This window comes from Tauraco erythrolophus, chromosome 1 (assembly GCF_009769465.1).
Source record: "Tauraco erythrolophus isolate bTauEry1 chromosome 1, bTauEry1.pri, whole genome shotgun sequence".
NCBI classification, from domain to species: Eukaryota; Metazoa; Chordata; class Aves; order Musophagiformes; family Musophagidae; genus Tauraco; species Tauraco erythrolophus.
In genome coordinates, this window is record NC_141465.1 from 108,591,416 (window position 1) to 108,614,748 (window position 23,333).

Below are 23,333 nucleotides of genomic sequence, written 5' to 3' on the forward strand. Positions count from 1 at the left end.
GAGAAGTGTCGTGGTTTTTGGACTGAGGGTCGAGACAAAAACCGAAAGGGAGCACCCACCAACCATGGTCTCGGGCAAAACATGACTCAGGCTTTCCTCATAAAACAAAACAATTTATTAACAGTTACTTAACAGGAGACAAGGGAACGAAACCGGTTACTTGAGAGGAGAAAAGAGAAAACAAGGCCAGATCTTAAAACAACACCTCCCCACCCCCTATTTTCTTTCCTTCCTGGCTCTACCTCCCCCCCCCGGCGGCATAGGGGGACAGGGAATTGGGGAGTGCAGGTCAGTTCATCCATGCTGTTAACTGCCGCGCCTTTCTTAAAGGAGGAGGAGTCTTTACACCATTTTTCCCTTGCTTCGGTGGATCCCCTACTCACGAAGAAAAAGTCCCCAAACTTTTCCAGTATGAGTCCTGCCCGCAGGATTGCAATCCTCCCCATGGATCGCACCAGTTTGGGCTTTACCAGTCTCGGCCTCTTAGGGAGCTGCTGCCACTCGCTTCGGCCGTCCCACGGATTCCAGATGCCTCCACGACCTCGTCGTGCATTCCATGCCCCATTGTTAACAGTACCTGGTCGCGCATCCCCTGCTCCACGACCTCTCCCGGGCTCAGGCATCTCCTTTCCGACGTGGGTTTCTCCACGGGCCACGAGTGGGTTTCTGCTCCGCCGAGTACACCCTGGCTGCAGGGGGGCCGCCTGCCATCTTCACACCGATTGCAAGGGAAACCTCAGCTCCAGTACACCTCCTCCTGCTCCATCTTGGCTGACCCGGTCGTTGTGGTTGTTTTCTCTTAGATATTAATCCTCTCTGGGGGAGCTCGGCCCGGCAGGCACCCCGGGAGCGGGGCGCTTACTGAGTCCCCCATGTGGCTCCCTGGCGCCATCTTGAGCACATGGCGCCGGCCCGGGCCCGGGCAGCCGCCCGGCCGGGAGCCGGGAGCGAGGGCAGCGCCCTCCTGCTCTCTCCTCGCTCCTGAGCAAAAAGCCCTTTCCCGCCCCTTTGTCTCAACTTAAATAGGGCAATTCGCAGAGGCGCCAATTTGGCTCAACCTCCCCCGGGGGGGATGGGACTCAGATCTGGTGGCACAGGGAGCAAATCCCCTCCCCTGCCACCAGAACACCCCCCCACACATCAAACTATCACAAGAAGTAAGCATCATACGAAGCTACATGTCAAGAGTTTTGGTCTGAAGGAAAAATCGTCAATTTTACTTGAAGTTTTTCAAGATTAGATGGAAAGTTTTACAAGAGATAGCTGTTGTTAGGGCTATGACAACCTCCAAAACTCCGCTTGTGGTGTTGATGATTTCTTCATCATTATTTCCAAAGCTGGAAACCTTTAGTGAACTTATTCAAAATCAGACAAAATCTTGAAATAAAAAGACAAAGCTTTTATATCCACTGAAAAAACATTTCCTTTCACTGCATGTGGCCCTATTCTCAATACAAAGACATTAGTCAAATCACATTAAAGGTGAGTAGCATAGTCACACTTGAACGAAGAGAGATCAAAATTTTCATTACAGTGAATTAAGGTTACGTCTTCCTAACCTGACTGTGAAAAATTGCTCTTTGCTCTGTGCTCTGTGCTAAACCTTGGCAAAAGCATTCTGCCAGTAGGAGCACTTTTTGTTTTCAGTGACAGATCTTTCCAGGTATAATCATTGCAAATTACAGTGTGCAAATGATGGTTAAACCAGACTTTGTCAATACTTAAGGTTATATTGATTTGAAGTTGGCTTGCTTTTCTGCTGCAGCTTTTTCAGTTAGAGTATCCATACCTGACCACAGAAACACCACGTGGACACTAACTAGATTTGTGCCCAAAGAAATGTCCTTTACCTTGAATTTAGCAAGGCTTTTGACACCATTTCTCACTATATTGTTGTATCTGAGTTAGAATCAATGGAAGAACAAGATAGGTTAAAAACCTGGTTGGATGATCAAGCTCAGAGGGTTCTGGTTAATGGGTTATACACTACCTGAAGACAGGTAAAAACTACAGTGCTGCAAGAATCTGTGCTGCCCGGATTTATCAGCGACATAGAGAAGGTGGAGGAGTCCACTCTTAAAAAGTTTGCAGATGACTGAGTTAGAGAGAGACCAAGACAGGCTGGAGGAATAGGCTGACAGGAGCCTAGTGAAATTCAACGAGGACAAATGCAAAGTCCTGAACCTGGGAAGGATGAAGCCCCTGCGGTGGCACAGGCTGGGGACTGACTGCCTGGCAGCAATGCAGAAAGTGAGCGGGAGGTGTTATCACCTCCAGCTGAACAAGGGCCAGCAGCAAAGAAGGCTAACAATAACTTGGGCTGTATTAACAGGAACATAGCTGAGGTATGTGATTGCCGCCCTCTAATCAGCACTCATTCGACCACATCTGGATACTGCATCCAGCTTTGGGTTCCTCAATACAAAAGATATATGGATAAACTGGAGCAAGTTCAGTAGTGGTCCACTGAGATGGCGGGGGGGCTGGAACACTTACCTTCTGAGGAGGAAAAGCTTTCCCCATAAGGACAGTTAGGCAATGGAACAAGTTTCCTAGACAGTTTGTGATGTCTCCATCCTTGGAGATTTTCAAGACTTAACTGGATAAAGCCCTGAGCAACCCAGTCTGATCTCACAGGTGACCCTGATTTGAGCAGGAGGTTAGACAAGAGACCTCCTGAGGTCCCTTCCAGTCTGAATCATCCTAGGATCTGATGACAGAAACTGAGGAGCCGTATTTATTGTAGCCAGTGTACTTGGAAGTCTCTGTAAAGCTGTCATCAAGTGTATTAAGGATGACAGATACTTGCCTCTCTCTTCTTCTGTTGTATTAAGAAATCCAACCACATTAGTCTTTCTCATATGTGTTTGCTGGTATATGCCCCGGCATTTCAGCAGAAAGCATAACAAGAGGAACATTTTTGTATCTTCTTAACCCTTAACACCTTTTAAGGGTACAGAAAGAATATTACTGTTGTTATTAATATTATAGCAATACTCCAGGGAGATTTAACTTCACATATAGTTGAACAAGTTTGAAATAACCAAGCAATATGAATTTTTGAATAATTAAAGAAGGAAAGCCGTAGATCAGTATAAAGTTATTTATTATGCCAGAAGATAGAATATGAAAGTGTTTGGTTTACAGATCTTTTGCCCCAGGAATGCAACATAAATGCTTAGTATTAGCAATAAAAGTAGTAACAACAAAAAACTGAAACAAGAGAATATTTTGCAATTGCATATTATTCTTCCTCTTCCAGCAAATTTGATGATAATAATTCTAAATATTTAAGTGAAAATTATTACCTTGTAATTTTCAAAAGGAAAATTAAGGCAAAGAAGTTCCCTTCTTTTCTGCTTTCCTTTCTTCACAAATGCGATTAATGTAAATTTACCATAGTCGTAATATTGCCAGTATAAATATTCTGCCAATAAAAACATAAATATTATTCTCTCAGCCTTGGGTCCTTTGGCTTCTATCCTCCCTCAATTTCCATGCAAAAGCTGGGTTTTGAAAAAGGTCCAGCAAGTTCAGTACTTCAGAAAAAGAAAAACATTTCCCCAAAGCAGTAGTGAGATATATCTGCCATCAAGTCTTCTTTTCAAAACAGGAGGTGAGTTTTTGCCTTTGTAAGCTGTCAAGATTAGAGAATTAAGGGTTTGCTGTGTCAGATCCCTTGTTGGGGATTTTAAACTTCCCCACAAAAAAACCTCTGATGTTAGATTATCTTTGAAGTTCTGAAATGAAACACTAAAGGAGCTCACAGTTAAAACTTAACGGTGCTGCCGCTATTTCCCCACACAATTACAATGTAATTTAGTTGACATTATAGTTCAGTCACCAAGTATGGATTGTTTTGGCTGCCATTCTCTCTGCCTCTCACTGAAGTGTTTGGATACTGAAGAAATCACAGTTTTGTTGTGATGATGGAGGCTGGAGTTGGGAGCACTACAGCTTCTGTCAGGGTTGGAGCTGACTGGCACAGAGTGGGCAGTGGTAAGGAATAGAGAGGAGCAAGGATCTCACCACCATCACCTCAGCAGGGTGGTATTTCGGGAGTAAATTTGAGAGGAGTGTTTGTTAAAGAAGAGGTCTTGCTTCCCTGATTACAGTGTTTGATGGTATTAGCATGAGAGTTTTACAGCTGCAGGCTGGATGTTGTGGAGAAAAATAGATACTGAACATGACTCCAGCTCAGGAGGCATCACCCAGCCTGCCTGTGGGTCAAGGCAGAATTCCTCCAGCTGGCTGGTTTAGTTAAAGCCACTATGTTATGCGTAAGTGCAGGGGATGGTAAAGGTACATGTGCAATCTAAATTTAAATTGCACTTCACATAGGAACTTCAATGTTTTTGCAGGTTTGCTTTGTATTTTTGCTCTATATTCATTTATTTTTTATTACACAATAAGTTTCTGTATTCTTAATTATAACATATGTCTGATTCTCAAATAAATTTCAGTTTAAGGAATCACGATTTCATACATGTGATCAGGATACATATGCTTAACACCACAGAAGAATGTAAAGGAAGCAGAAGAAAATACTCCTTCAGGGTACCAGTGAGCTATTTTTCACAAGGATTAAAGAGCAGCTCTTTCTTAGAAATGTACCCTTTCTGACTTGCTGGAGAAGAAGCTAGGGCTATGGAATGTATTTCTCTGTCAGTGGACAAATTGCCTGTGATTTGTTGAGGAAGAATGTAGCCTCAAACCTTCAGGGACTAAAGCACAGCCCTTGCTCCTATCATTCCACATATACCTCTTCCTCCTCTAGTTTTTTTGCAAATGGTCATTTTCCTCTACATTTTTAAAGAAAATATATTCCTTTACCTGGAACTATAAGCCAATGTGTTTTACTCCATAGCTATGGAAGCTGGGCGAACAAAAACATCTCCTGAGTTACCCATTTTCTAGGAGCATGCAATGAATTTTAGAAGTATCAGTCTAAGACACAAACCTATTGCATAAATCAGTAAAATACTGTACAATAAGCTGGTCTTTGAGACTTTGTCTGTACTGCTAAATGAAAGCAGACTGTAGCATGACCCTAAGACCAAGTGATACTACTGGATTTGTATGCAAACAGGCTGCAACAAGTTGCAGGTATGCCTTGCATAGAGCTGTCTGTAGAGGTCAAAACTGGAATCAGGCAAGAGCAAATTGCAAGAGCAAAATCAGGCAAGGTGGTTGAGTCCCCATCCCTGGATGTGTTTAAGAATAGGATGGATGATCTACTTAGCGATATGGTTTAATGGGGATTAGGGACGGTTGGACTCGATGATCTCTAAGGTCTTTTCCAACCTAGAAATCTATGAATCTATGAAATGAGTGGTGGACATGACTGGGGTCCAGTGCTCGAATTCAGTCACTGTTTAATTTCTTAGTGTAGGTGTAGCCTTGTCGTGGTTTTAGGCTGATCCAGCAACTAAAACTCACACGGTCTCTCCTTCTCCAGTAAAGTAGAGTGGAGAGAAAAAAAAAACCAAAGGGACTGAGGGTTGAGACAAGAACAGAGGGAGCACCCACCAACCATGGTTCTGGGCAAAACAGACAGGGCTTTCTCAAAGCAAAAGAGTTTATTAATGATTACTTAGAAGGACAAAGGGAAACCAAAAAAAAAAACGATTACTCGAGAGGACAGAAAGAAACAAAACCAGATCTTAAAACCAACACCTTCCCCCCCCCTTTTCCTTTTCCTCCCGGCTCTACCTCCTCCCCCCAGCAGCACAGGGGGCAGGGACTGGGGGAGTGCAGGTCAGTTCATTCTGTGCTGTTACTGCTGCTTCTTTCTTAAAGGAGAAGGAGTCCTTACACCCTTTTCCCCTGCTCCAATGGATCCCCTACCCACGAGGAAAAATCCACAAACTTCTCCAGCGTGAGTCCAGCCCACTGGAAACAATCCTTCCCCACAGATTGCTCCGGTGTGGGCTTTACCACAGTCTCGGGTACTTAGGGAGCTGTAGCCACTCGCTCCGGCGTGGGTCGTCACGCAGACTCCAGATGCCACTCTGCCTTGTTGTGCACCCCAACACGACCATCCTCAGGCTCAGGCATCTTCTCCCCACAGGCTGCGAGTGGGTCTCTGCTCCACTGAGGCCGTTCTGGTTGCAGGGGGCTGCCTGCTATCTCACCATCAGCCGCAGGGGAAACTCGGCTCTGGCACACCTCCTCCCGCTCCATCCTCACTGACCTGCTGTCGATGCAGCTGTTTCTCTCAGATCTCAGTCCTCTCCAGGTGAACTCAGCCCAGTGGGCACCCCGGGAGTGGGGTGCCCCTGAGTTCCCCAGCTGGCTCCGCCACCGCCATTCTCCGTGGGTGGCGCCGGCCCGACGCAGGCAGCCGGCCGGCCGGGAGCCAGGGAGTGGGGGCAGTGCCCTCCTCCCTTCTCTCCTCGATCCTGGGCGAAGCACCATTTCCGGTTCCTTTGTCCTGACTTAAATAGGGCAATTCGCAGAGGCGCCCTATTGGCTCAATCCCGAGGGGGATGGGAGTCTGATCTGGTGGCCAGAACTAAGCCTAACCTGGTTCCAAAACCGGGGAGGACGCAGGGAGCAAAACCCCTCTCCTGCCACCAGAACCACCCCCCCCTCCACATCACACCATGACAAGCCTGAACATCCCTAAAAGTGATGCATATGTAAAAAATCAAGTAAAACAGGCTCTTTATTGGTTCCTTCATCACTCTGGTTCTTCACCTTGACAGAAATCAGCAGTGTTCAGACCTCTCTGTGTTCAAGAATGCTGAGAGTAGCTCCAGGTTTCCGTTTGAGATACCAAACTAATGTTTTGCCACAAATAGCAGAGCTTGATAAGGGAAAAGCACACCCAAGGACTGGCATTATTTCTCCAGGCTGACAGATGCTGGATACACAGAATTTCATTAACAGCTATTGTAGGTATCTTCTCATTAGGGGAAAGCACAGTATTTCATAGAATCATAGAATGGTTAGGGCTGGAAGGGACCTTCAAAGGTCATCTAGTCCAACCCCCCTGCAAGGAACAGGGATCTCTTAGGTCTGTTCACAAAAGAAAGGAATTTTCTTCAACCACAACTTATTTTTAAGTGTAAAGGAGCTTTTGGAGAACAAGACTTTTGAGGAGCAAAGACTCCCTACAATTCTTTCCAAGATTCATATTCTGTGTTTAAACTGCAGAAGCTGCACATGGTGGCTCTCCACCAGCTGTTCAAGAGCAGATCCTCTGAACTCATTTAAGGCAAAACTAGGAAGACAGATGAATTGTACAGATAATGAAAGAATTGAAAAACATCATCTCTGAAGGCCAGAAGGAAGGTTCGTGAAGGCCACGCTTGACTGATATAATTGATGCATCTGCTACAGACTCACTTGCATTTCTCCTGCAAATGGTCTCAGAATAATGCTCACTGAGAATCATTGCCAAAGGCCTATCATTTCAGCTTGGTCTTTATGCAGGAACTGGGTGATTAATCTGATTTCTAAGCCTTTAATGTTCTCAGATAAACACACAGCCAAGTTAAACAAGAGGAACTTAAAGATGAAAACTATTACAGTATCTGAAGAGAAAGAAAAGCAGATTGTGTGACTATATACATTCTGTTCCTGTCTTAATGAAACTACAAAGCCAAACCTCCCTACAACATGTTAATAGAGAACCTTCAAGAGAAAATATGCAGATTATTACTTTATTTAGTTTGAATGCCTTTGTAATCAGTCTGTGTTTTTATTTTTCCCTCATCCCCTAATTCTGTATACAGTCAGCCTTCAAATGAGTGTTATGCTTTCCAAAAGCTGGATTCACACTGATTTGGGGGAATTTTGGTGTCTTCAATTCCAATAAGCTTCGCATAATAAACAGCCAGTTCTAAAGAAAGTGGAAAACTTTGGAGTTCAACATGACTCCATTGTTGACTCTATTATCACTTGGCTGGAACAGCATAATCTTGGAGTCAAGACCAGTGATGCTCATACCTGTTTTTCACATTAGGAAGCAGGTTGGCACCTCATAAAGCTAAGCTAATAGAGGGAACCTAAATTTTGCCATTGCTAATGAAAGGTGGTCACCATTGTTTTTATAGGAAAAAAATCAAATAATGTGACAAAATATCACTGCTCCAAGAAGGTTTCTCTTCACAGAACAAGGCAAAGAGTCTGAAAATGGAGAAAAGGAAGAAAAAATGTTGTAGTCAAGTTTCTTCCAAATAGCTCAATCTGAAAGGATATTCAAAAAGAAAAAACAAAGCTAAGAATGGCTCTTTACCTTGTTTTGACCTCTGCAACAAACTGCACAAACGAGGAGCAGAGTGGTCTCCGGTGATATCCACAGAAACTCTTAGATGTGCAAGCAATGCCCAGAGGAAGAACCTAGCTTTTCTAGTCCCTTTCCTATCTTTCCTCACTCAGAGATTTTCCCAGCTAATTCTTCTCCAATTAAACTCACGCTGCATTCTGTGCTTCATATGCTTTCAACATATTTGTATCTCCCTCATGAATTTTGAAAGGTTGGTTTATTAATTTGTAACTTTTCCTTCTAGTGACAGAGCAGCTATAAAAAGTAGACAAAAGGGTACAATGAGCTGGATGTGAGGGAACTCGTTAATTCTGCCATATAGTTGGATTGTATCTAACTTGAATCCTAACCCCTTCTGGCTGACCAGTTAATGCTTAGAAGCCTTGTCAATACAGGACACAAAAAGAGCTTGGATGTCAGAAACATGCTACTGGTAATTGCTGACTGGTTCAGAGGTGGGTTGTTGTTTTTTACCTTTTTACTGCTCCTGTGGCTGACAATAGACTATTCTTTACACAAGTTACTATTTGTTTCCAAATCAGTTTGAGTCCATAGCATGATTTACATTAGCTGTATGCTATGAGCAGTGCATGTGATTTCTACCTGTGTTAATATATGAAGTTGCTTAGAATATATATTGATTTTGGTCTCCTAAAATGAACTTGGACTTTTGAGATTATGAACAAAATATGTTTATAGTCTTAATTTATTCAGTGTTCGAATCAATACTGGGAGAATGATCAGCCACTATTTCTATTCTTTTATCAGTTAATTTATTTTGTAGAAACTATTGTTGCAGACAGCATACTGGGTGTCAGAGATATCTGAAGACTGCTTTGGGAATGACAGGATTGAAGTGACAGAGACCTAGGCAAATATTTTGACTATTATGTCTTTTTCCCCACACGTGATGCACAGATTATTACAGCACAAGTGTTTGGAACAGTTGAAATGGTTTTATGTATTGTTTGGCAATAGTATCTTCAATGATGTGAGAAAGACAGGCTCTGCCTCTTTTCAAAGGGAATAACCAATAGTGAAAAAGATCTTAGTAATACTTTATATTCCTAGAAAAGTAATTCAAACCTAAAAAAATAAATTCAAACCTGTGAAAACAATTACTATGGCTCTTACTAAGGATTTTGTTGCCCCAGCAAACATTGCTTGGCTTAATGCAGTAAGTATGTGGGATCATAAAAAATACCTGATTGAAAGATATCTCTCAAATCATCTTGTCTGACCTCCTGCTCAAAATCATGCTAACATTGAAGTTAAATTAGGTTGCTAAAGACCTCACCCAGCCAAGTTTTGAATATTTACAAGGATGGAGATTATGCATCTTCCCTGGCCAACCTGTGTCAGTGCTTAACTATTCTCGTAGGGAAGAATATTTTCCTTAAATCCAGCCAGAATTTCCCTTGATGCAGCTAGTGACCATCCTCATCTTTTCATTGTGCTCCTGAGAAAAGGCTGCTTCTATCCATAACATCCCTTTCATTTGTGTAAGGCAGCAAGTGGTTGCCCACCATAATTATTCTCTTTTTGAGGCTGAGCACATCCAGCTCCATTGTCCCCCTGTGCGTCATAGGATCCAGCCCTATAACCTCTTGGAAGCGCCCTGTTGCACTCGCTTCAGTTTGCCCAAGTCTCTGCTGTAGTGTGGGACTCAAAACAGTACACAGAACTTCAGATGTAGTCTCACAAGTGCCAAAGACAGAATTATTACCTTCCTTGACATGCTGGCTATACTTCAGCTACTGCAGCTCAGGCTGTGCTTTTGCACTGCATGGACCCAGTCATATTCAGCTTCTTGCTTACCAGTGTCCCTAGGTCTTTTCTGCAAAACTACTCCCTAGACAGTGAATTCCAGCCTGTACTGTTGCAGAGGGTTATTCTATCCCAAGCGTAGGACTTTGCATATAAATGTCAGTCTTATTTTTTGTTTGCTATGCATGGGAATACACCAGCTAGGTGTATAAAAACAGAGATCCAATATAACAGAAGCAAATTCATATCGTATTATCTCTGCACGTACTTACAGGGGTTCTTTAATTGTATTTTCCTACAAAAATCTTTTGAATTGTGGTGAGTCTAACACTTGTCCAGAATGGGAATCAGCATCCCAGTTCTGAAGTTTGGAGCTATTTTACACACTCATCCCAAAGCCCAACAAGTGATTCACTTTACCACTGGGAAGTCTAACAAAGCTATTCATGCATAGCTGGTTCCTAAGAACTGCATTCTAGTTTCAGTTGCTGTTGCCTTTTCTAAGCAATTAATCTGCTGAATTGCTGCAATTATGGATAAGTCTTGAATCATATAATAGATACTTAATAGTTTTCTCTGGGCTGATTCATTTTACTGAGAAGGAGCAATGAATCAAATGAAGAGATTCTGCTTGTGTTGATGTAGAAAAAAGAAATTTAAAATGTTAAAATTAAAAACTGCCATGTCATTGTTTGTACAATAATGTTCATTAATCCTTTTAATGAAGCATTTCAGTCTTCACTTTTATGTTTTCCTTTTATTTTCTTCCTCCTCATATTTGAAGTTAAACAATAGGATAATTACGATTTAAAAAAAAACTCTGCATTGTATTTTATTCTTGGTGAGAGCAGTGTAAACTCCGGATTTGATGATGAAGGCATCTATACTGTGAATTTTTTTTTGCTGTAGGGACCTGATTTGAAGCAAGTTGCCCTGATTATGTACAAGTTGATGTGCTCTGGAGTTCTGATCCTGAAGGACTGGCTAGTTCCTTTAATGACGACGTTGCAGACAGAGCTGAGGAAAAGTTGACCCAGTGGTTTGGATCCAGCAAGAATCATGATTATAATGATAGTCTGTCCTAGTTGTTACTAGACTTAGACAGGATGGACATGAGAAGATTCACAGTAAATTGACAGAGGAATCAGGGCTTCTGGCCTGAGGCAGAAAACAGACGGTATAACTATACCCAGAGGAGTCCAGAACACAGTCCCTAGCTTTTAGAAAGCAAAATGTAATGCTATCCAGTCAATAACGTTAAAGCATTTAACTTGCAATTAAATGTTATTTGTCTTAATGAACCAGTCCTCACAAAGTAAGAGCCGAAATCCACAAATATAATCTTTGGTGGAACATAACAGAAAAGAATATGCAGTGATGTCTCTAGAGAGAGAAACAAACTACTGAATTTAGGAATCTACTTAATGAGGTTGGGACTCGAATCTGTCATTACTGCCAAGCAAATATACTTTTCACAACCAGCAGACAGAGAAATTTGACATCTAAATTTGAAGCGAAAATGACTAGAAGAGGTTGGGTTTTCATTAAATATCTAGGAAAATATGTAAAGTATGAAAAGTAAAGTGTTCTAGAGAAAGAAAAAGTAATTGGGCTTAATTCTTGTTGAACTGGAGCACAATCATTGTAAAATGTGTGTGACAAAGTAGCAGACCTCAGAGCTAACATTTCCTACCAGCTTGGCTGTAAAGGCAGTATGAAACACCACAACAGAGAATATTACTAATAAAATTTATGCTAACAATTTTCTTTTACTTCCTCTTCCCAAAAACATCTTTAAAATTCATCTGTTAGAGAATGATATCAGGGATAGTTCTTTGTGTTACAGCATAACTCACTTGTACATAAGTCAAAAAGGAAATCACTTTCCTTTGACAGCTTTCATTTCTAGATTCATAGATTCATAGATTTCTAGGTTGGAAAAGACCTTAGAGATCATCGAGTCCAACTGTCCCTAATCCCCATTAAACCATATCCCTAAGTAGATCATCCACCCTCTTCTTAAACATATCCAGGTATGGGGACTCAACCACCTCCCTGGGCAGCCGATTCCAGTGGCTGACAACCCTTTCAGAGAAGAAATTCTTTCTAGCATCCAACCTGAATCTCCCCTGACTAAGCTTATGCCCATTTCCTCTTGTTCTATCACCCATCACTAATGTAAAGAGCCCTTCCCCTACCTCCCCACCATCCCTTCTCAAGTATTTGTAGGCTGTAATCAGGTCTCCCCTCAGCCTCCTCTTCTCCAGGCTAAACAGCCCCAACTCCCTCAGCCGCTCCCCATAAGTTTTATTTTCCAGCCCCTTGACCAGTTTAGTCGCCCTTCTTTGGACTCGCTCCAGGAGCTCAATATCTCTCTTAAAGCGAGGGGCCCAAAACTGGACACGATATTCCAGGTGCGGCCTCACCAGTGCCGAGTACAGGGGCAGGATCACTTCCCTATTCCTGCTGGTTACACTATTCTTGATACATGCCAGTATCCCATTGGCCTTTTTGGCCACCTGGGCACACTGCTGGCTCATATCAAGCCGGTAGTCAATCAACACCCCCAGGTCCTTCTCCGCCAGGCAGCTCTCCAGCCACTCTTCCCCGAGCCTGTAGCAATGCTTGGGGTTTTTATACCCCAAGTGAAGGACTCTGCACTTGGCCTTATTAAAGCTCATGCCATTGACCTCAGCCCAACAATCGAGTCTGTTCAAATCCCTCTGAAGGGCCTCCCTACCCTCGAGCAGATCGACACAGCCTCCCAGCTTGGTGTCGTCCGCAAACTTACTGAGGGTACATTCAATCCCCTCATCCAGGTCATTGATAAAGAAGTTAAACAGAACTGGACCCAGCACTGAGCCCTGGGGAACCCCACTGGTGACTGGCCTCCAGCCGGATTTAGCCCCATTTACCACCACTCTTTGGGCCCGGCCATCCAGCCAGATTTTAACCCAAAGGAGGGTGTGCCTATCCAGGCCAGCAGTTACCAGTTTCTGATACATCGCATTCTTTTTCTATGTTATTTATACTAAACCACCTACTGATCTCAGACTGAGCATTTCATTTGGACCTCAGATTTTGTTAGACTGCTTTGTAAGTGTGAAAATGAACACCCTATTACAAGTGGGTTTTTAAAATATCTTTCTGTATTTCTTAATACATTGAAATAGAATCATAGAATCATAGAATCATAGAATCATAGAATCGTTAGGGCTGGAAGGGACCTTCAAAGGTCATCTAGTCCAACCCCCCTGCAAGGATCAGGGATATCTCCAACTAGATCAGGTTGCTCAGGGCCTCATCCAACCGGGCCTTGAACGTCTCCAGGGATGGAGCATCCACCACCTCTCTGGGCAACCTGTTCCAGTGTTCTACAACTCTCATGGTAATAAATTTTTTCCTAATATCCAATCTGAATCTACCTCCCTCTATTTTAAAACCATTACCCCTTGTCCTATCACAACTGGCCCTCCTGAACAGCCTCTCCCCATCTTTCTTGTAGGCCCCCTTGAGGTACTGGAAGACCGCTATAAGGTCACCCCGGAGCCTCCTCTTCTCCAGGCTGAACAGCCCCAACTCTTTCAGCCTGTCCTCATAGGAAAGGTGCTCCAGCCCTCTTATCATCTTCGTGGCCCTCCTCTGGACCCTCTCCAACTGGTCCATGTCCTTCTTATGTTGGGGACTCCAGAACTGGACGCAATACTCCAAGTGAGGTCTCACGAGGGCAGAGTAGAGGGGGAGAATCACCTCCCTTGACCTGCTGGCCACGCTCCTCTTGATGCAGCCCAGGATGCGGTTGGCCTTCTGGGCCGCAAGAGCACATTGCCGGCTCATATTGAGCTTCTCGTCCACCAGTACTCCCAAGTCCTTCTCCTCCTTTAAATAAATATTTAAAGGTGATATTGTGCTACAGTAAGGAACTAACGACTTATTCTGATGACATATTATTTATAAAAAATGTCTATAAAGACATTATATAGAAAATAGTGTCACTTCTGTTACTTCTTCATCATTTCCATTGACTGAAGGATATGTATTGTAGCAAAACTAAAGATCAGATTTAATCAGCAGTGATAATGAAATTCTGGGCTGTGTATTTGCTGGGATATCACTAGAATCAGGCTCTGCTATTGTTTATACCAGATTATTTTTGCTGGCACTGTGAATAATTTCTGATTTTCACCAGTCTCAGGAAAGATCTAATTCCCAGCATGACAACTAAGAGAATGAATACCAAAACATTTTCAGACAGTCAGACTCTATGAGAGAGCTAGAGATGTGCAACCAGGAATAATCATTACAGCAAAATCCCTTGCATAATTACAAACTGCTGCAAGCTATTGGAAGCCATTGCAATATGAAAATATAAACTTGCTGATTGCTAATTATATGGAGACAATGTCAAAGTCAAATAATATACAACATAATACTGATAGTACAAAAGATAGTTTGAATACCTCAGAATGCAATATCTCCAATTAAGGAAGTAAAAATATACTACAGTGAAAATATTTTGGCATAGGCAATGCAGAACTGGCAGAGTATTTCTATTTCTGCTAGTCGTAAAATATTTGTGTAAAATATTTTTTTAAAAAATTTTTTTGTAGCTCCCAGCTCAGCAGAGGACTTATATGACTACTTAGCTTTACTATATGATCATCCTAGATGCAACCATTTATACAGGAGGTGTCTTTTGGCTTGCAATATATCTTTTTTCCATCCACTTCTGCTGTTCCTTTCTAATAGGAAGGTTTACAATAAAGTGTAAAACTCATTTGACCACAGAATTTTGCCATGAAGACTTTTTTTTTCTATTTAGAAGAGCTTTTTAATGGATAAAACAAAAGGTCTTGTGTAATAAGCATTCAAGATCAGTAATAAAATATATTAATCACAAACTTGACCTGTATAACTATATGTGAACTATGAGTAATGTCTGAGACAGCCTATACAGACAGTATTTACACTGTGGGTCCCAGGAAGACTTCCTCACCCCCAGTTCCTGTAGATGCTCAAACACTTATTTATAACGTATGAGGACAAAGTGTGGGTACACAGCATCTTCCCCTCATTTCCTCTGTAGGAAACAGGTCCACAGGACAAGAAGGGAGATGCAACATGCAGTATCAAGATCCTCCTCTCTGGGCAGCTGAGGAACATGTCTGTAGGATTCACCATTGTGTACATTTTTCTTGACATCAGGGTACCTCAACTGTTCCCCATTCAAGGACTTCCATCATAACTCAGGTAGTGTCATAAATGTAGGAATCACTACCGAACATATTTCTCAGCATATGATGATAATCTCTCAACCACAAAAATGGAGCAAATAGTCAAATTTGCAAAGATTATTTTGGACATTTTTAATAATGTCATACAATTCCTTGATAAGTGAAGCAGAAAAGCATAGCTATATAAAAAGTGTCAGCAAGAGATTTAGGGTAATTTTCCAGTTGTCTGAAGAAGACACTTTGGAGTGTTCCATAGTGTATATTGTATAGGCAGCAGAGCTCAGAACCATAAAGAAAAGTCTGCAGTGAAGAGACAGATTTTTTTCATGCTTCAGGACATTGCTAACTAACCTTGCCAACAGTGCTACTAGATAAAAATGACAGCATGAAACTGAATATCTGGACCTCTCAGAAATGCAGTGTATCATCTGTAGACACTGTGTTCTGGTTTCTATTACGGACTTTTGCCTGCACTACTGGAGCTGCTTCCATATACATGCAGCTTTTAAAATGCTGACAAAGTTTTTTATATACTTGCTCCGTACTACACTATTAGTTACTTCTTATGTGTTTTATGTCTAGTAGGCTGTTGAAAGTATATTAGTGATGGTGCTGCCCCTAACTCTAGCCGCTTAAAATGTATAGTCCATGTTAGTTTTCTCCTGTAGTTAGAGGATTTGACTGGTGTTGAAACTGTCCTGTCACAATCATAATTTGAAGGAAAACATGAGAGCTAATTTCTTTAAAAATTGCAATTGAAAAATTGACTCTTCGGTGTCCAAGATTTGAAAGTTTTCTGCACTTATGGTCAAGCTTTCTGTGCCTCGGAAAGCAATCTTTGTCCTTAACATATAGTACCTTAGCAATTTCATCACAACGTGACAAAATCTAGTCTATTAGGAAACAACAAACAATCTTTCAAGCCCGCTCAGAAATGCTTTCTGTATTAACATTGATTGTTTTGCATATTAATGTGTTTAAGGATTAGAACTAACAGCTACTGCCCACCTGGTGTGGAGCACCCTCCAGATGGTGCAGTCAGCAAGCATCTCCTCATGGCACGAGGTACTTCTGCATCAGTTCTGGTCTTCCAAAACCCAGGACAGCCCAGTACTTGGTGGACATTGGAAAAAAAACTCCTTTTACTTAATTTCCTCTGCATTACAGCAAGGAAAATACATTGCTTTTTAGCCATGCTTGGCAAGGAATAGGCCCCTATGTCTACCACCAGCCTTTGCCATTCACTTCAAGTTGTTCCTTTATCTGGGTTCCCAGCACAATGAGCACAACCCAAAGGTGTCGAGAACAGGGACACAGGTAAGACTTAGGAACTTGATTACTTTTAGGTGAGAGGATATGTAATGGAAAGATATTATGAAGAAGGCAAAACAAACATGAATCTGGCACACTCCAGGGGAAAAAAAGGAAAATATTTTACTCAGGAACTAGTCTACAAGTCATACTTTTTCACTAGTCAAGCAAAGCACTAATCTGTACCTACCCAAGCAAACTGAGGTGAAAAATTTTGTAAGGAGACCCCTGTTAAAAACTTGGCAAAAACATAACGTAGAAACCATCTGCTCTGGCTGCATGCAATATTATTCCAGACATTTGTATCTTGAAACAAACACCCTGAAACCTTGTGAATGCATTCTTCCTGACGGAAGAGAACACTCTGTTACTCTTCTTTAAGGCTATTTTCAAGATACTTACAGTATGAGTAAATCTTCTCATCTTTCACAACAGTCAGGGGCAGGTTCAGTGCTGGTGTCTGGTAGGCAAATATGTCTCTGCTAAGGACACTGGCATTTCATTAACATACACCAGGTTTGAATTTGGCTTAGGTTAACATTCCTGACAAGATCCAGGCATATATAGAAAGATGTGTGCTGACTCTCGTTTCATTCCAAACTAAATAATGTTTTCTCCCAGTAGTAATCCCACTAGTTTCAGAAACTGTTTGAGAAGTTACCTGTTATTCATCCCCAAAAGAACTTGGCTCCTGTGGTTATAAGTATTATCAAATTAATGTAAAATCCAAAACTATGTACATTTGATTAGAATTCAAATCTGAAATAATTTAGTTTATATAAACAGTTTTATTATTTAATAAAATAAAGACGTTTCTGCATAGCTTTATTAAGTCTGCAGCTAATGATTTAGTCCAATGTGTGTATATATGCATCTGTGTAACATGAGGAAAATGTTTATTTTCTTTTTTTTTTTTTTCAAAAATAAAATGCAACAACTTACTCTCTTGGATGCATATGTTGCTTCTATTCTATATCTCTTATGTCAAGTCTAGCATGCTCCTACTCTATGTCCCTTTTATAAAAGAAAACATTAGGGAAAATAGGAACTAGTGATCAAATAAAAATGTGATTTAAAACCCTGGAATATACTTAAAGTTTCTTTGAAAAGCTAACTGAAAAATATGAACTATTTACTGGGTTTGAGATTTTTGGTGAAATTCAATTTTAAGTATCATATTTTAAAAACTGAAATCATATCATGAAGAACAGATAGACCATAAAATATTGTATGGGGTAGGAATAGATCCTAACAAGGATTAGTAAAGTACTAGGGAATGCTAGTGAATAGTTCCTATTGTGCAAGCATTATGTAATATATCTGTAAGAGTTTTGTCAGTGTAAAAGCATGTAAGCCTGATTTTTAGAGAATTAGCAGGGAACATACTGAAAATAGTTCATTCATGGCTGTGGAATTCGGTTTCACTGTTTACATATCTCAGTGGTGCTTTTCATTTTCATAGTGACTTCCATCTCACGTTCTGTGGATTCTCTACAAATGTTGCTGGTTGAATAATTGGAAGTATTTGTGAACTTGCTTTTCAGTTTGAAATCAGCTTTTGAGGTACATGTGTTTTACAGTCTGTTGGCTCCTTGTGTACTCAGCTGATGGAGAAGTGAAGCTTTATTGTGAAAAGTGAATTTTGATTACTTTGTACTATACTTTTTACATTGAAGGAAGGGCAGGCTGACCCAGACCTGTCTTACTGGTATTATTGGTATGAGAGGGCTTGCACAGGCTGTGGATTTTATTTTTTTTTAATCTCTATCCAAAAGTTACTTATTGTAACATACATACCATGGAAATAATTTTAAAGAGGTAACAAGGAACTAACCATCTTCCTTTCTTCTTCTCTCTGTAGTTTGTTGCTCAGCCAAACTGCCAGCAGCTGCTCGCATCCCGCTGGTATGATGAGTTCCCCGGATGGAGGAGACGACACTGGGCTGTGAAGATGTTGACATGTGTTGTGATAGGACTCCTTTTCCCAGTCTTCTCCGTGTGCTACCTGATAGCTCCCAAAAGCCCATTAGGGCTGTTCATCAGAAAGCCATTTATCAAATTTATCTGCCATACTGCATCCTACTTGACTTTCTTGTTCCTGCTGTTGCTTGCCTCTCAGCACATTGATAGGTCGGACTTGAGCATGCAGGGACCACCACCAACCATCGTCGAGTGGATGATATTACCGTGGGTCCTGGGTAAATGTATTACTAAAGAAAATACAGTGAAAAGTGTTTTGACCCCTGTGGTTTTGCCAAGCATTCCTGAGGCAGGAAGATACAGTAGAGAGTTCTGTCATGAATTACTGACCTACCAAAACAGGCAAATGCTCCATCTCCTCCAATAGCTAGCAAGAGTAGTAGACAACTTGGAAAGAATTTAAAAATCCACGGTGTCACCACCTGATATATTACAGTGAGGGAAAACAGAAGATATCGGGGAATCCTTCCCGTGATTAAGCAGTACCCTGAAACATACATATTGATTTTCTCTTTAATTTTCTCCAGGCCAGAAGTTGTTCTGATTCTTCTAACCCTGTCAAGCGTTTTTTCTTTGTTGGTCTACTTTTAAAGAAGTGTCCGTTTGCCACGATAATTATTTTTCATGTATTAGAATGAGGCACAGTATCATTTCTGGAGTGTTATCACTAACCTTAGTTACCTAAAGTATGCTTCTTTCTAATATGACAGACTCACCTATTGCAAATAATGCTGACCAGCATTTTCAAGTGAGTATTTTCATTAAAACACGCATGCAGAGTATTTTTTCTGTGCAAAACCATTGATGAGAACTTGTTACTCAACTTAAAACAAAATGTTTTACATCAGAAGGAATAAGAAAATCCGCTAGCATTTTTAAAATGAGGGAAAAGTTTACCACTCTGTCCTGATAGTTTAAAATAAGAATTTCATTCTGGGATTATTGAAAGCCTGCTTTGTGTGGGCCCTGTCAGCTTTAAATGTCTTCCTGTGTGATTGATCAATCCAATGGGATGGGACTATCCTAGATCCTCCCTACCTTTGCATGTTTTCCTTTCTAGATAGTACCTCTCTTAGTGTGCTGTGTTCTCTTCCTTGTTTCTTATTTTAGTCCAGCACCAGTTGGACCAGGTCAGGCCAAATATACTTTCATAAAATAATTTTATGATGAAATGAAATTGTAGAAAGAAGGACTTAATAGACTTAACTGCAAGAATTTAAGTTTGGTATCCTCCTTTAAATTGTCATCACATAGACAAGCTCATGCACAAGCTTTTCTGAAATATTTTGATGGGGTTTTGATACTGATACCTCTCCCAGAGCTTCCCATTAAGATGCTGTTTCTCTTCACTTATGCAACTTTTCCCAAACATCTGGCCTTTTTTAGAGCAACCAAACTGACAAGGCTTTTGACGTCATTGATCATATATAACTTACAATGCAGAGTTGAATTTATAAGACACTAATTGACAGTGACTGATATTCCAGAGAAGAATGAGTCAGTGGCTTTTCCTCTATATGTTCCTTGATAGAGCACTGTGGCAAGCAGGAGGCAGGGCTACACCTATCTTTCACTTAAACAAATAAACATGCATGACTGAAAACCCTGTGTACACTTGTGGAACTTCTCAGAAGGACCTGCCTTCCACAGATGAACTGCTTTCTGAGATTTTCTTCATGATAGCACAGCGTAAAATAGTCCTCACTGCCAGCTTTCCTGTAATATGTGCTGCCCTTCAGTGGGTAAATATTGCTTCTAACATTAAAAAAGCCAGTATCTAGTATTATTGCAAAGGAATTCGCTTGGCAGGCTTCTTAGAATGACATTCCCTGCAGACAACTCAGACTAACTTTGGTGGGCGAGATTCACATTTAAATATTAAAAAAAATTCCTCCAGTAAATTTTCTCAGTTTTGTACCATCAAGAAATAAGAAACCAATGTAAAATCATTAGTTTGGTACATTACTTCCTTAGAAATAAATGTGACAATGCTGAGGTGGAGCAGAGGGCTCTTCTGTGCTGTCTCGTACCCAGAGGAGGTATTAATAGCTTTTCTGCCCGGCCTTCTGAAATAACAGGTGGTCAGTATCTATGCAGCTTTCACAATATCCTGAGACTGAAGGATAATAAGAACAAACGTGTAGCTGACATGTAGACCTTGATGTGCCAAAGTGGGTGCTATCATGTCTCTTTAAAGAAAGAAATTAGAGCCCAGAGAAAAAGGCACAATTTGAGAAGGGCAAGGGCTAGTTTTAGCTAAAGGCAGTTCTAAAATTTTGGTGAGTAACTCCTCTCCAGAAAACATGCACTGGGAAGACTAAGAACCTCCATTGCCCTCAACCTCTGACACTGTTGTTTATTTAGGAAAGGGTTCAAGTAACTCAGCACCCAAAGCACTTGTTTGAAGAAGCCATTACCCCTAAGAATTATGACTATCAAGATGACTATCATTTCTAAAAGCAACATTAGTATTTGCAGCATAGACTATGGCCAAATTATGCCAGTACTGCTTGTGCTGAATAAGCCCCTCATCTGCAAGCAGTACAGGTCAAGTCAAGGGAACTGCTTGCGTAAACAGATATTCATGGGCATGAGTAAAGATTGATAGTCAGATACCATGTGGTCACATAGCTTGTGGTTAATGTAGACTGTAATGTTCAGAGAAAACATGCCTTCCAAATTCTCTTGCATTTAAAATGGTGTATTTTACACACTAATCTCTAGCAGTTCTTAACTAGTGGTTTCCTGTAGTTTCAGTTTCATGTTTGCTGAGTTTAGCTTTCGGACTTTGGTTGCTGCAGTGCCTTAGTCCACTCAAATAATACGGCCCCAGATTCACTCATCAAAATCTCAGGCAATTCATTAGGTACTTAAGTTCCCCCTATCGTTGAAGGAGATAAGACACACATTTCGACAGGACACTCCAGCTCACTGTATGTGAAGAACGTGTATATTACAGCTTTTTTTTCTTTTTTTAATGAATGAAGCTCAGCCAAAACCTGCTGTTTTCATATTCACATACATACAAATTGTGGTTTAGTCATCTTTTAATAAACTAAATAGTTTTACTAAGTCCTTATCAATAAGCTAAGGTTAGTTTCCAGGCCATGATTTAGTCTGTCATCTCATCTTTTCAAACTATACAGTTATGTCGTATCCTTGAAAAAAGTAAATGCAGCACTCTTGAATTATACAAGAGAGCCTAAATCTGAGGTACACACGTATATCTTTGCATTTTCTGGATGTGGATGAACAATGTTGACACCTGAGATAAAACTAACGTGGCTCTAGGGTTAAAGTTTTTCTCTGAAATTGGAAACATGACCAAGTAAACGCTTTTTCCAAAGCAAAGGTTATCCAGGAGTAGCTACAGCACGTCAAAACTATTACCATTTTAAACAATAGAATTCTTTGTTTATCTTTCTCTTAATACAAATAGCTCTGCATGTAGTTTGCGTTTTAATAGCTACCTCCCTTAAAATGAATAGAGGAAGAGGAGCCCTACTTTCCGGGCTTCTCATCAACATGAATTTCAGTATATGTGTATCTCGTAGAATTTAAGAAGTTTTGAGGTTGTACATGATGATCTAAGCTCTTCAACGATCAAACAGTAATTAGCATTTGCCTACAACTGTGTAATAAAAGGCTGAATGTAGATAATTAGCACATATTAAAAGTGTCACTAGAGTAGGAGGCTCAGAGGAAAAACCTGTATTGGGCTACATTTCCATGGAGACTATTGATTTTACATTTAAAAAGTCTCTTAAGGCAACTTCTGCATTGTTTGTCTTTTACATGATTAGATGATTACACAAGTGGTGTTACAGTGTGTGGTGATTATCCATGGAACAATAAGTCAGTATAACAAGGCTAATGTTACAGATTTAAGAAGCAGTTGTGGAAAAATCTCTTAGTAAGAAGAGTCAGAATTACCTGTCCTTGCATTTAAACAAATAAGAAACAAGCATTTGCTGGTAAGGAAAATTAATTTTGTTCTTTATATTAGCTGTTGATTCCGATATCCCAAGCATGCCAGCTGCTACAGAAACACAGGCCTGTTTCCTATTCTTGAGAACCCATCACAACTGAAAAGAAAAGACAGAAAAACAAGAGCTCCATATTGTGGAAAAAAGTGAGGAAGACAATTATTTTCCATCATCAAATTGCCCATCCAGTTGCTGAGTGGCCTCTGAGCATTATAACAGTGATGCAAAGGGGAAATTTATAAAGCTCACTCTCACCCTCTGTGTGCCTTGACTGCAGCTCGCATAAGGACCATAGGCTATAGACTTGCCATACCTTGCCAGCATTAAACCCTGGCCTTAAACCTAGCAGTGACCATGCTAAGTGTTCTCACAGTGAGCATTTGGTTCACCAGGGAATGCTACAAAATTCAGAGGAGAAAGCCAACAACCAGACAAACTTGGTGCTTAGTAGATGTGGTTAAAAAGCTCCCTGCCAGTTGTTCAGGGTGGCTGCAACAAAAAGAACATTTTTTAGGCAAATTTGTTTTGATGAATTTTTTTACTCTTTTATGGGTATCTTTAAATGCTTATTGTAATTGTGTTGTTTAGAATAGTGCCTGGAGCAGGAATGCAGCTTTACTGAATCTCTTTAACAATGCATTCCCCATCCTTTCTGTCAGAGTGATTTACACTATTTGAGTATGTAAATCTATAGAGAATGTGGATGTTTGAGAACTGTGCAAATTGCAAACATTTGTGGTTAGCAAACTGCTGGTGGGATGTATGGGAGTGTACAGTCTTGTC

General features: G+C 40.8%; 1 protein-coding gene across 1 annotated transcript in view; it reads left to right on the forward strand.

Annotated features, from left to right (window-relative positions):
* The window catches only part of TRPC4 (transient receptor potential cation channel subfamily C member 4), a 104,349-nt gene that overhangs the window by 44,740 nt on the left and 36,276 nt on the right, over window positions 1–23,333 (forward strand). Inside the window, exon 3 of the mRNA XM_086612643.1 lies at window positions 18,446–18,782. Within this exon, the coding sequence (XP_086468769.1) occupies window positions 18,446–18,782 (337 nt within the window). The remainder of the gene's footprint in view (window positions 1–18,445; window positions 18,783–23,333) is intronic.